The sequence below is a fragment of the Homalodisca vitripennis genome, chromosome 3, assembly GCF_021130785.1.
Source record: "Homalodisca vitripennis isolate AUS2020 chromosome 3, UT_GWSS_2.1, whole genome shotgun sequence".
Lineage (NCBI taxonomy): Eukaryota > Metazoa > Arthropoda > Insecta > Hemiptera > Cicadellidae > Homalodisca > Homalodisca vitripennis.
The window spans coordinates 97680657-97695643 of NC_060209.1; the positions used below are offsets into that span (position 1 = coordinate 97680657).

The 14987-nt window shown below is 32.8% G+C and overlaps 1 protein-coding gene across 1 annotated transcript; it reads left to right on the plus strand.

Annotated features, from left to right (window-relative positions):
• The first annotated feature begins 1230 nt into the window (after nt 1–1230).
• On the plus strand, nt 1231–13501 carry LOC124358693 (centrosomal protein of 55 kDa-like). Its single transcript, XM_046810994.1, has 5 exons — nt 1231–1362; nt 3136–3319; nt 3532–3595; nt 5362–5515; nt 12330–13501. The coding sequence occupies exons 1-5, from the start codon at nt 1327–1329 to the stop codon at nt 13134–13136; spliced, it is 1245 nt and encodes a 414-aa protein (XP_046666950.1). The 5' UTR covers nt 1231–1326; the 3' UTR covers nt 13137–13501.
• The last annotated feature ends 1486 nt before the right edge of the window (nt 13502–14987 follow it).

Genomic DNA, 14987 nt, shown 5'->3' on the forward strand with positions numbered 1-14987 from the left:
AGAAATATGAGAATATCGCACAAGCAGTTAAGAAAGCAAGGATACACAAAATTGTGTACTAGGTTTTATTTCCAAGAGCAAAATCCGAGAATACACATTAAGACAGTGAACTGGGTGGTACGTGTAGTAGGGAGATATAATTTTAGAAATTTTACTTATATACACACACACACACACACACACACACATATATATATATATATATATATATATATATATATATATATACATATATATATATACATATATATATATACATATATATATATATATACATATATATATATATATAACCAATCGTAAATAATATATATGTGATAATAATTATAATATATGTGTGTATCTATGCTTCTGGTACGCTAAAGCTACACTTAAGTGCTCTCCCTCAGAAAGCTACTGACTCGGATTTTAGGATTCCTTCCCATTAACCTAAATTATTTCAAATGCTACCGATATCTTATTAGCAATTGAATCACACAATATCGAATGTTCTATAGAAATTCGACTTTCAATTATGCTTATTAATTACTGTTTCACTCTTCAGCTTTATGCCCGCGAAACACTGTCCTTTAATCTTAAGTCGAATTATTCTAAAGGGAATAACGGAATATCTTCCACTGTGAATGTCAAGTTTAGCTCCAGTGGACCTTCCTCTTAGTGCAGCGTCTGGAATCTGACGCTGTCACAGAATCTGGAGTAATAGAAGAAATCTAAGTCAAAGAAGCTCGAACATAAACTCTGTACACATCGTTATGACATCAGATTGCAGGCGCTGCACTAAGAGGAAGGAGAACTGGAACTAAACCCAACATTCACATTTAATCCACCCTTCCCACCATAACTATGTTATGTGTAGAAAACTAAGAGGAAGGAGAACTGGAGCTAAACCCAACATTCACATTTAATCCACCCTTCCCACCATAACTATGTTATGTGTAGAAAAATAAGAGGAAGGAGAACTGGAACTAAACCCAACATTCACATTTAATCCACCCCTCCCACCATAACTATGTTATGTGTAGAAAACTCGGATCTTCCAGTGGCCATCTCTTATATCAAGAAGACTTTGTACGTTATTTATAAAGGTTGATGACGAAGTCTGGATAACAGCTAGTATTTTCTAAACAAATTATAGTCTGATCGAACAGCTGTTCATAGTTAGAGTCTTGCTACTTCAAACACTCTTTACTCTATGGGTAGGCTATCTATAAGAATAAAACAGCTGTTAGAAACAAATCATTCTTCAACTATATCAAGTTTATTGTACAATATCTTTTAAAATTGTCTTCTTATTATTTATTATTTCTGTGTTTTCTGATTCGGGAAATGTCAGAAATTGAATGGCAAGCGGACAACTGTTTGGTAAGTAAATTATTCTTTTAGTCTTTTATTAAAACCAAATTGTTTTAGATATTACTAAAGTTGCATAGTTTAGACAATGAGAATTTTGTATACGATAACTAGTTAATTTATACGTATGATAACGATTTAAGATATTTTTGAATTAAATCACAACCATTTAGTATAATTACGTATTGACCGACTGGGACATTTTGTTGAAGATATAATAAATGTTTGGCTTAGTTGGTTATTTGTTTCAAACTTGTGTTAGTAGACTTACTGATGATTACTAGCTGACTACTTAGTATTTGTTTCTTCGGCAAAAAGTTATGGGTATGTATAAATTATAGGTTTATTAGAGATGTTGTTTTCGATTAAACGCTTATACGAAGTATATTTACATATTCCCAGACTTTAGTCAAGTAAAATGTGCTTAACGACCGAAAGTATATTATAAATATTCATAGTTAATATTTTTTTCATAGTGCCAGCTGGAATTCTTCAAAAGATTAAATACACACCGTAATAAAAAAAACTTTAGACTTATGTTCGGTGTTAGCGCTTACTGACTTCTTTTTATCACGTTAATATATTATGTATGTTTTACATCTCAATCAGAATACAAAAACTTCTTTGACACCTCACTATTATTATAAATGCAGAATCTCTTTGCCTCCTTTTATGCTTTCATTTAGTAGATAACTTAGCTTGATAATCGCTGGGAAATACGAAATCCATCATGCTACGAGTCGGCTCCAACTTTTAGCTAATGATAAGTACCCTAATCCCTAGCATCCAATGCTACGATGATGAGTACGCCACAGATTATTCTATTAGTGTCGCATTATATATATATGAGTCAATGTTGATATTGAAAGTTTCTTTGTCACAAGTGAATGTTAGGTTAGGAATCCTACATAACGAGCTAAACAGAAAACCGTTACTAATCTGGCAAGAGAAACGGAGATCGTTAATTTACTTGCTGTCAAGCAAGCAGAATTCTGATTTACTCCTCAGGAGTAAATACTCCAGAAGGTATAAACCACTTCTGGCTTGTTTATACCTTTCAGTTGAACCTACACTTGAACGCCCAACCTTATACTCATCCAGATTATGTTTGTCACTCCGAAAGCAGGGCAAAGGTCGTTTTACGACTAAGTGTAATTTCTGTTTCTTGTCTTAAGAGGAAAAGAAATATAATTCTATCTTGTACGTACATTTTTATTTCGGAATGATCCAGCCATCAGATTCTTTCACATGAGATAGCTACTAGTTCTCCACTATTAACTTAAGGTTCATTTTTCGAAACAATAGTCCCAGCGTTAGAGGAAAAGGCTTTTTATGTCCCGAGATAATTAATTTTCCGAAAAAGAGTATTTTGTTGCAAACAATTGTTCTAGATCTTGTATAATAGTGTTTGTACGTTCTAATACGTGTCTCTGCCCTCTTGATTTACATCCAAAGAAAAACATGTTATTTTGACGAATGTTTAACACGATTTTGATAACATTCATCCAAATCCAATTAAAAATCCAATTTTGACGTTCGTATAGACACTGTATGTGATAGCATAAAAGTTCCATTAGGTGATAGAACCGAATTTTATCTAAATGTGTACGTGAAATATCTATTGTGTTTAATTACGTACGTACCTATTATTTAAAGTGTCTGTTGAAGATTTGTTATAGTTTAAAATATAATGTAGCATTCACGCAAAATTGAAAGGCATGTTGAATCATATTTTAACTGTAATATGTTTTTGGGACCGCCATACACTAATATACATGTTGTTAGTCGATGCTAGGAGAACTGGAGGACAGCTGGCAGGCCGCGGTGGACAGAGCGATGTCCGTCAGAGACGAACAGCTGACAAGGGCTCAGCAAGCGATCTCTAGTCTTCAAATCCAGCTCAAGAAACAGGAGTCTCTACTCGTCCTCAAGGAACAAGAAATAGGCTTGCTCAAACTTTCCTTATCAGGTAACAGTGTACGAGATCGATGGTGGTGCACATAAATACTCAACACTATAAGAATTAGCAACAACTAAACATATCAATTCAATTGGAGTAACTGAGAAATATATCCGAGAACATTTTTATTTTGTGATCATTTATGAATTTATATAACTAATTCTAATTTATTTATTTTAATGGATCAGACAAAATAATAATGTATTTATTTATATTTTCAGACCTTAACATGAAACTTGACTCAGCCCAATCAGACATTGCTAACCTTTTAGAAGAGAAGCAGAGGTAGGCTTGTTAGAAACAGTTTAGTTTGAGGAATTTAAGAGTACGTTTATTCTTTTTAAGCAGGCCCTCACCGATATTAGGATACATTCATCTTGCTTGGCAGTAACTATATATATAGCGCTTACCCTCACCATGTTATGGGCGTTTGTGACACAATTGTTAATGTTTCTTACATTTTGTCTTAAGACCGGAAGAACCAACGTTTATAAAGATCCTTATTTTTCAATATTGTTACATGAAATTGCATACATAAAAGACATGCACTGTATATATCGTAACGTAGTTGTATAGTGTAATGTATGGGATTCTCCCTCGTAAGCAAACAAAATCTCGCCTCTTTCAAACAAATTCGCAATGACATCAATGGGGGATAAATCTTAACTGAAAAAATAAAACTTTTATGAACTCATTAAGATAATGAAATACGTTGGCCACTATAAAACCACCTTGTTAGATTAGATTGCATTTTTCACATCCTCAGAGAGATATTTTATTAACTTCACACTATCTTGGCTAGAAAGTTGTTAGAAACCGTCGCCTTATATTGCTTGACCGATAATGTTTCCCACTTCTAGTTTCATATTTGTACACATCTTTGCCCTACTGAAATATAATTAGACTCTGCATCATTTATTAGTTGAAGAGATGTATTATGCACGACTATCTTGTATTTAAATATGTGTTGTACTTTTTGTCTGATAATTTAGGATTTTGTGTTTGGCACTTCCTTGCAGAGTATGTGTCCATGAAACTGCAAGAGACTATTTTACAATTTCTAGGGGTCACAACTTTAAAATATTGTTAAAGAAAGAAAGAAATATATAAGCTTCAAACAGGTACAACTATTATGTAAAGTTTTGTTTCATGCCATGTTAAATTAATATCTTAAGATAATTACTTAAGCTACAACAGAATACAAAACCAAACGTGTAACAGAACCGGACAAAACAAAAATACTTGTATAACTACAATTATAGTAATCAAAAAATACCATCTATTCACCGCTATTAGCGGATGTGTATTACGGGCCCTGTTTGTTTTAAGGTTATATTTAATATTTTTTTGCATGATAATGTTTTTTGAAATCATAAATTCCTTTTGATGTCTTTGTATGTTTATTTTCTAATTTAACAACTTTTATTTTTTTATTTATTTTCATACGCTATTTATTGTAATTATTACTAAATATCCACTCAGCTATTTATTATAGCCAGTCTTTGTTGAATTATACAAGTCTTTTATACAACATCATTTTCAATTTCAATAGTATTAGATTTCTTTATCTCAGTTAGTTGTAACTGTGGATGTTAGCTGTGATATTTATTAGGTATATAACTGTCTTGAACCTCGTTATAATTTGTTGAAAACGGTTTTCCGCTGATAAATAAATACACGTCAGTCTATCATGTCCTATCGTGACTGAACTTAGGGAGGTCAGAACTCTTTTAGTACCTAACGAAATTGCTTTATGTAAACGAAGTCGAGCTAACACGTAAGAGTAACTTCATATATCTCTAGATTGGATCAAATCTTTTTTATTTTGTGTTACATAAATATATATATATATATTATTTTTGTGTACGATATATGTATATATATATATATAGATATATATATATATATATATATATATATATATATATATATATATATAGATAATCGTCTACTTTTCCGTTTATTCACATTGAAAGGAGCTATAAAATTAGAAATTTACTTAAGTTGTATTTGGTTTAATGCATATACAAAAATATTATTGTCTTCCTTAGGCAATTAGAAGAGAAAACGAAAAAACATAAAGAAGAATTGGAGATGACTAGAAATGAAGTGGACGAACTGAGAACCAGACATAAAGAATCTATAAGAGAGCTGACCGCTGGAGCGAGGGCCACACTGGAAGATCTGGAGACACAGCTAGAAACTGTGAGTAGGTTATGCAAGTAAAAAACTTATATCCGCATTTTTGATATGCGGTATACTATGTTACTTAGCTGGCAACCGCAAAAAAGTAAAAAAAATATATTATGCAGAAGTTACCTTCAACCTGTGTTCCGTATGATTAATGTCTCTCTCAAGTAAACAGTATTCTAATCAGGTTTTTTTACCAGAATCATACTCGACAACGTCATATACAGTAGCAATAACAGTTCATCAGTCTCAGGTTAAATATCTTTTAGAGATAGCTAAAGACTATTTTACTCCAAAATATCTATATTTTAGAATCAGTAAAACTTATTACAATCACTAGATGTGACTTTTATAGACAATGTATTTTGTAAAAAATTATTCTTCACGTACGCTAAATTTGTATACTCTAATAATTGCTCTTTTTAACTTTCAACAGTTACCTTTATTGTGAAAACTTCCTAAACTTTCACCCCACGAAATGAAAACTGTTATTGAATATGATTGAAGTCGTAAAGAGGATTTGACGATGCGACATAGTGTAGCCACATTTTCCTCATCCACTTTCTTCAGCTCTAACGCTACCTACCATAACGTTCACTTTGGGAGAATACAATTACCCAGAGACAGGCATCTGACAACTAAGAGTACCTACCTCCTATCTTTGATTGTATTAGTTCCACACGAGATAAATCATTTATACGGATGAGGTGTGATATTGATTGTTGAATTTTTTCAAATAACTCTGAGAGCCGACGCTAGACCTGTGTTATAACCTCTATGTTGTACGTTCGGTCTCCTTTCATGGCATTCGGAAGCTTTCAAGAAAACCAACCGCCCTTTATCAATCACGATCGCCTCGCTTCAATAACACAGCACTTGCTAGATAAAAGCAAATCCTTGCGCCGTGACCACCACCGTCTGAATGAAAATTGTTACCATACTTAAGATATCATTTCAATTCTGAAAACAATTGATCACCAGCAAAAGCCGTTGCCTCTCAATCTCAAAATCAACACCTTGTGGCGTGCCTCCTGAACAACTACCACAAGAAAGCAATTCGATACAAGCAATACAAGGAACAGAAGTTTCTTACTCCTTGAACCGGAATATAAACGAACTAGCGACCTCAGGCTTGCCATTTCAAACCGTTCAAATTCTCTCAACGACGCCTGACACGTAACTTACTCTCGATACTTATGGTACTCCCTAAATAGTCCGGTAAAATAAGGACGCAACCTCGGAATGAAAGATAATAAGCTAAAATTTAGCATACGTCTTTATTTTGATGGTATAAAACTTACCTCAAAAGTCTCATATAATCACGTGTACGCGACTTCAGATATTTAAGGTCAAAGTTCACGAAAATCAGTTTTTTTTCAAATATCTCGTTTCCCTTACGCTAAATGACTTTGAAGGTGGTTAGAGAAATTGTAGAACGGTAAATTCTCTTCAACTTTTGTCTGAAATAATTTTATGTACGTTCAAACCCTTTTTGAGATACAGCGCAAAGAGTAGGGGGACCGCTTACATGTAGGCTATATACGATAATGCAAGGTCAGCCAGTAGAATACAAATAAATAAATGAGTTATATTGTTAATTATTCACTTACTATTATTATTATTATTACTTAATACTATTATTATTTATTATTTAATATACCATATTTATAGATATTAATTATAAATTTATATATTCACTAAATAATACTTATTTTATTTTTACCAAAACATACAATATTAAAAAGAAATACTTTTCGTCCATATTATGAATATTATATCTCGAAATATAAATCTCTTGTACGACGTTTGCTGTTTCTGCGTAGCTGTAGCAGATGCTCCATTGTTATATGACTGGTTTTTGTGTGTGACTTTCTACACACCGTAACGAATGAGTTTGGAATTTCTATGTATAAGTACAGTAGTGGTGGTGAGATATTTTACTTTATGATGGGAATGGTAGGGTATTTCTCTGTGTTAGTATTTCTAAACTATATAAATTTATTTTATCCGTTAGTTGAAAACGACATCTTAGCATTGTGAAGGAAACAGGATTTTTACGGACATTTGCCATCGTTAAGTGAAACAAGAAAAAACAGTAACACTACGTTTCGAGATCTGCAATCTGATCTCTTCTTCAGGTAAAGAACTTCTAGTTCTAGTAGAAACTAGTTCTTTACCTGAAGAAGAGATCAGATTGCAGATCTCGAAACGTAGTGTTACTGTTTTCTTGTTTCACTTAACGATGGCAAATGTCCGTAAAAATCCTGTTTCCTTCACAATCCTTCCATCGTCAAAAAATAACCTTCAAACAAAGAATCTTAGCATTAACAGACGTACGACTTTGAGTGTATCTTTTAATTGCAATGGCTGATTGTTGTTTTATTTGTAATAAAATTAATATTCAGAAAGTGCTATGTGAGTGTTGTGCGTGGCTTACAAACATTAAAAAACTGCAAGTATTGACAGAAATGACGGCCATATAAAATTATTTAAATACTTTGACTTCTGTCATGGTGCATGTTGATTGTTGAAAAGTGTATATAAGTAAAAATTCAAATGCCTGCATCGAAGCGACGTGCAGAAGACGATGAAACTCCAACTGCAGAAAGTCCACCTCGTAAAAAAACGAGAAGAGGTATTTGATTTTAAAACATCTTGCTTTTTTTGTGGTCAAGTAGCTGATGAAGTCGCAGAAAAGAATAAATGTATATAAACGCACCATCAGTAAAGTATGAGGGCGAATTGTTAGGAAAAATTAGTCAAAAATCGTATACTTTTTGAACATGATGCATTGGTAACTGCTGAGGCTAAATATCATGCTATGTGCTACTCTGGAAATCAGGATTTCGATGCACTTTAATTTGTGGGCAGTGTAATGGACAATCATGCCTCAACGCTTCATCAACTTCAGATGATTTAAATGAAGAAAGTGAATATGCACCTGATATTCATGAATCTTTCTATTCTGATACTTTAGTAAACGAGAATGATGATAATGAATCCGATATTGAACAGACAGAGGAAGAAAGAAGAAGACGATGAACAAGAAGAAAATTAAAACAAAAATATTAATCATTAATAATAAAAAAAAAATTATATTTTTAATTTTAATAAATTGATTATTGGATCATTAAATAAATATATAATTAAAATTAATTTGAAATATTTCTTTTAATATTGTATGTTTGGTAAAAATAAAATAAATATTATTTAGAGAATATATTATTTATAATTAATAATATCTATAAATATGGTATATTAAATAATAAATAATAATAAAAATTTAATAATAATGATAATAATAGTATTAATAGTAATAATAATAATAGTAAGTGAATAATTAACAATATCACTCATTTATTTATTGTATTCTTACTGGCTGACCTCGCATTATCGTATATACATGTAAGCGGTCCCCTACTCTTTGCGCTGTATCTCAAAAAGGGTTGAACGTACATAAAATTATTTCAGACAAAAGTTGAAGAGAATTTACCGTTCTACAATTTCTCTAACCACCTTCAAAGTCATTTAGCGTAAGAGAAACGAGATATTTGAAAAAACTGATTTTCGTGAACTTTGACCTTAAATATCTGAAGTCGCCGTACACGTGATTATATGAGACTTTTGAGGTAAGTTTTATACCATCAAAATAAAGACGTATGCAAAATTTTAGCTTATTATCTTTCAATTCCGAGGTTGCATCCTTATTTTGTCTTATTTTACTGAGTTAAAATATTAACAATGACAAAAGCACAATAGAGTTGTGGTGAACACATACGCAACACAAAGTATGCGTTACGATTTTTGTCATTGTCACTTTTTTATTTTTCTTATTCTTTTGTACTGCGCTTTATTTTTATGTGTTTGTCGATGATCCTGCTACCATATAGTCACCGGCTGTCTTGCATGCTGTATTTTATTTTTATAGGTTAAGTGCATTTGTTATTGTTTAATGGTATTGTTGTTCTAATTGACATGTAAAGTTATATTGCTCGCATTATATGTATCTGTGCAACTGCACGTTACCTAATTTGTAGCTGCCGAACGTGATAGCTTAGTTACTATTTTCCTTATAGGTAGTTAGTACTGTTTTGTTGCAAAACTGGCACACTAATGCATGTTAGACTGATTGCATGTCATTACCATTTATCAAAGTTATTCGTTGCGATTCAGCTGACAGTCACAGCAGCGATTTTTGCTCTTTGAACGTTTTATTTTCTCTCACTGCCATCTTGCATATGCATCTTATATCCTGGATATAAATGGTTTATGTATAACCCTATATGTCAAATAATAAATAATTAAATGGCAAAGTGGCTTTCCTGTTAGGGAATATAACGTTTAAATACAAACGAGCTGCTTCACATTGTATAACCGTCATATTGAGTTAGGTTTCCCGATTCTACTTCCACCATACGTTCTAGTTCATTGTTTCAGGATTGTGCTATACAGATTTAGAGTATTATAAAAACTTCATTTAAATAATGTGCTAGTTTAAGTTAACTGGGCTTTAATGAATTTTCAGTGCTACTGGGGCTACAAAATCTGTATTTGATGATTTCAGATTAACCAGTGGCACCAGCTTTAAGCTGGTGCAAATCTAACAATATCTACATTTCATGATCACATATTAAGTAGTAACGCTAAATTAAGTGTTCTGCAATTGCAACAATATATATTTGATAATCATAGATTTACGAGTGGCAAGTTAAAGTTGTTGGTGCTGAAAGTGCAACAATATCTGTGTTTCATGATAACAGATTAAGTAGTGGCACCAAATTTAAGGTGCTGCAAGAAGAACAATACATAGTTGATAATCAAAGATTTACGAGTGGCACGTTAAATTTGTTTAAGGTGCTGCAAGACGAACAATACATAGTTGATAATCAGAGATTTACGAGTGGCACGTTAAAGTTGTTTAAGGTGCTGAAAGTGCAATAATATCTGTGTTTCATAATCACAGATTAAGTAGTGGCACCAAATTTAAGGTGCTGCAAGAAGAACAATACATAGTTGATAATCAAAGATTTACGAGTGGCACGTTAAATTTGTTTAAGGTGCTGCAAGACGAACAATACATAGTTGATAATCAGAGATTTACGAGTGGCAAGTTAAAGTTGTTGGTGCTGAAAGTGCAACAATATCTGTGTTTCATGATAACAGATTAAGTAGTGGCACCAAATTTAAGGTGCTGCAAGAAGAACAATACATAGTTGATAATCAAAGATTTACGAGTGGCACGTTTAAATTTGTTTTAAGGTGCTGCAAGACGAACAATACATAGTTGATAATCAGAGATTTACGAGTGGCACGTTAAAGTTGTTTAAGGTGCTGAAAGTGCAATAATATCTGTGTTTCATAATCACAGATTAAGTAGTGGCACCAAATTTAAGGTGCTGCAAGAAGAACAATACATAGTTGATAATCAAAGATTTACGAGTGGCACGTTAAATTTGTTTAAGGTGCTGCAAGACGAACAATACATAGTTGATAATCATAGATTTACGAGTGGCAAGTTAGTTAAAGTTGTTGGTGCTGAAAGTGCAACAATATCTGTGTTTCATGATAACAGATTAAGTAGTGGCACCAAATTTAAGGTGCTGCAAGAAGAACAATACATAGTTGATAATCAAAGATTTACGAGTGGCACGTTAAATTTGTTTAAGGTGCTGCAAGACGAACAATACATAGTTGATAATCAGAGATTTACGAGTGGCACGTTAAAGTTGTTTAAGGTGCTGAAAGTGCAATAATATCTGTGTTTCATAATCACAGATTAAGTAGTGGCACCAAATTTAAGGTGCTGCAAGAAGAACAATACATAGTTGATAATCAAAGATTTACGAGTGGCACGTTAAATTTGTTTAAGGTGCTGCAAGACGAACAATACATAGTTGATAATCAGAGATTTACGAGTGGCACGTAAAAGTTGTTTAAGGTGCTTCAAATGCAATATCTGTGTTTCATGATCACAGATTAAGTAGTGGCACCAAATTTAAGGTAGTCCAAGTGCAACAATATCTGTATTTAATGATCATAGATTAACCACTATGAATATCACTTTAAAGAGGTACAGTCGACTTTGGGTTTGGAAAACATTTTTTTAAGTTAAATTTAATGGCTATTAAAGTAACTTCCCTGAATACAGAAAAAGTAGACACGTTTTTTAACCCTTAACTACATTAAATTACAGGCATTTAAATTAGGCAATTAAGGCCATTTTTAACCAAGCCCAAACAAAATAACGTCTAGAGATCAAAATAAATTTTCGTAGAGTACTGTATGTATGTACATGAGTAGTAGCTTCAGCTATGGGTTTCCACCGCAAGCACTAAATCACTTATATGAACAGTTTGTTCTCTAATCTTATTTGACTTTCTAATTGAGTCTGATGCAACCATCAAACTAGATCTACAGGTAAATTCATGTATGTAAATAACTTTAATACAGTTTGCAGTGAATATGATTATATGAATATGATTATATGAACTGGATATGATCATGATACCATATAAGGACAATATATCTTTGTCGGGATCTGGGAAAGTTTTTTTTAACACAAATGGTAACTTGTGTCTTACCGTAAACTGTAATTATTTGAACACAGCAAAGATTTATTGCAATTTGTTGAAAGTTGCAATAACTTTCTCTCACTCTGCAAAATAATAAATATGATTATACAGTAAATGATGATCTATTGAAATGAAAAATAAAGCATATTATTGGAACTTGTACAATGTTTTAATCTATCCACTATTTACTAAGTTAAATTAAGAAAACGCCAGAATATAAATTATTAATCGCTTGAATAACATTAATATAATTTCAGGTAAAGACAAACGAAAGCATGTATAAAAAGCAAGTGGATGAATTAGAAAAGGTGAATAGCAAAAATGAAAAGCACCTAAGCGATTGGAACCGAGTCTCAGAGCAAATGTGTGCCGAACTGTCAGAAATTAAGACAAGACTTCACAATAGCAAGTACTCAAACTCGAAACTGAGAGAAGAGATGGCCTTGTGGAAGAAATATTGTGAGAAGGTTGAAGAAGAAAGAAAGACGCTAAAGCGTGAAATAGAGCTGGAAAGGAAGGTGATGAAAACTCTCAGTCAAGTCGACAACTTCCTTAAATGCGACAGACAACAGCGGAACATGATTCTGGATGCAATGAACAATTTTGGTAGAAAAATCATGGACGAGTTCGGGCAGAAAAATATGTCTAAGAAGCCGGCACTTAAACTAGTTTCTGTGGAGAGTCAAACAGAAATAGCAAAGAACGATATCGATGAGAAACTTGAGAAGGAAAATGAAATATTAGTTTTCAGGCAAAAAGAAATTCAGTTGGAAGAAGAATTAAAGAAAGCCGAGTTGGACGTGGATAACTTGACGCAGCAGAATATAACTCTAAGGGAAGTGATCAAGGCGATGAAGCGGGAAAGGGAACATTGGGAAAAGGAAAAGGAACAAATCGAAGAAGAAGTTAGAGTATCAAAACTAGAGGAGAGTGTGAGATTCTTAAAGAATAATTTGATGCATGAGCAGAAAGATGTCTGTGTGTGGAGCGCCCTACAAGACGTCAAGAAGGAGGTATCCAATTTAAAGAATAAAAATTTGTACAAAAATACAAAGAGTAACTGAGATAAATCATTACACAGAAGATAAGATTTTTTTATGACGATGATTTCACGATATTTAATTTCTTGGAATCTTCGATGATGAGTATTGACACTACACTGAATAACCAAATTATATTTTAATTTAGTTTTCTGAGTCTAATAAATGGTCGTATCTAAGGGTTAAATGTTAAAATTAACATTTTGTTTGACTAAAAAACAATGACCTAAATTTGTTACCCAACTTTTTTAAAATCAGTTATATCCATGTTACATTATTAAAGCATTTCCCAAATTGAATAAAAATGTAAAACGTCAAGACTTTGAGATGTATTTTAGTAATTGTGTACACACGTATATATTGACAATTAAATATTATAAAACACTTGATTAACGGTTATTTTTTTACAACTTTATGTATGGTGTAACTGATGTTTGGAACTTATATTTCTTAATTGTGTCAAGCCGATTCTCGATACAAGTAGAGTTTATTAAGACAGGTTGTTTACCTATCAAAGCAAAGATATTTTACTATCACCAAAAAAGAAACAGTAAAATGACCAATTGCTTTGGTTGACAGCCAGACCTATAGAACAATTTTTGGTAGGAGATAAAGGATCACTAAATGAAGTACACAAATAAAGGTTAGAGACGTTGTATAATACAAGATTTGGTCCAATTCTGTGCGTAGTTTTGGATTAGGTATGAGGTAGGAAAACACATTTTAAATTGTTCTTTGTATTTTCCAAGCGAAGCCTTTGAACTAATACTTTGTGCATAAGAACCTCACGTTTGAATTTTGGCTGTTAGAATCCATCAAATAATTTTCAAATGTACAACTCCTTATGTGAGTGAGCGATTTAATTGAGTTTCTTATAGTTGGTTGTGTGTAGCCCTATATATGAGTGTTTACGGAGACCAACAACGAAAATCAGGGACTTTAATAGTTGTAAAGTGTGATAAGTTGTGTTTTTATTAATTAACTAAAAAAATATATACATATTGTTTTAAATTTGCTGTAAGCCAGACCAACCTGACTCAAGCTGAAGATAGCTAGGAGAGACAGACGGATAGCTGAGTACAAGGGCCGAGCCGTAGCGGTCGGTGGTCACGCATCACTAGAAGTACTTAATGAAGAAGCCAATTAATGTCGTGGACCTGATGAGACAGGTGACCGCGGCCCCAGGACACGACTGTAGAGAGAGGACAATCCCGCAGGAGTGGCGATGGCTTCTGGACTATTCCAGGACTTGCTATCCATTACCGTTCATTTGCCCATCTATAAACCATATAATAAGCTTCAAAAAACAAGCTTCATTGGCTTAAAACAACTAAAACCGTATTTTCACTAATAGATACTGGTCCACAAGCATGCACAATATTCCGCAATACTCATGCACTGGAGGAGATCAGACTGCATATCTCGCAATTCAGTTTTACATTTTGTAACATTTGATGATGGTAAATATCCGAATTACTACTATTCTAGAGCCCTATAGTTGGATTAATTTAAAATTTACAAAAAGCGAACCTATAGCTTTCGGTTGGTACCAAATATGTATATAAAGCAATACTTTTAGGGACTTGTACAAAAATTAAGACACGTTTTTATATAATAATACTAGCTGTTACCCGCGGCTTCGCACACAATCTTTAGAAAAGTCCTTATATTACTTAGTAAAAGCAATTATGCGCGATTAGCCGCGGGTAACAGCTAGGTCGTCAATACATTCGTAGTATTTTATAACGAAAAGTCTTGATTTTCAATAAAATACCAATTACAACCAGATACCCACGGCTTCGCACACGATTTCCTGCAGAAAAATTGGGACATAGGGGCATATTTCTTTTGAACGTCCTTATTACCCTTCTGAGA

Bases quoted from the DNA above. Each gene is read 5' to 3' on its own strand.
- LOC124358693 (XM_046810994.1), top strand. From the start codon at position 1,327: ATGTCAGAAATTGAATGGCAAGCGGACAACTGTTTG. The intron at 3,596-5,361 runs GTAGGCTTGTTA...TGTCTTCCTTAG, and splicing joins CTTTTAGAAGAGAAGCAGAG to GCAATTAGAAGAGAAAACGA. The intron at 5,516-12,329 runs GTGAGTAGGTTA...ATATAATTTCAG, and splicing joins TGGAGACACAGCTAGAAACT to GTAAAGACAAACGAAAGCAT.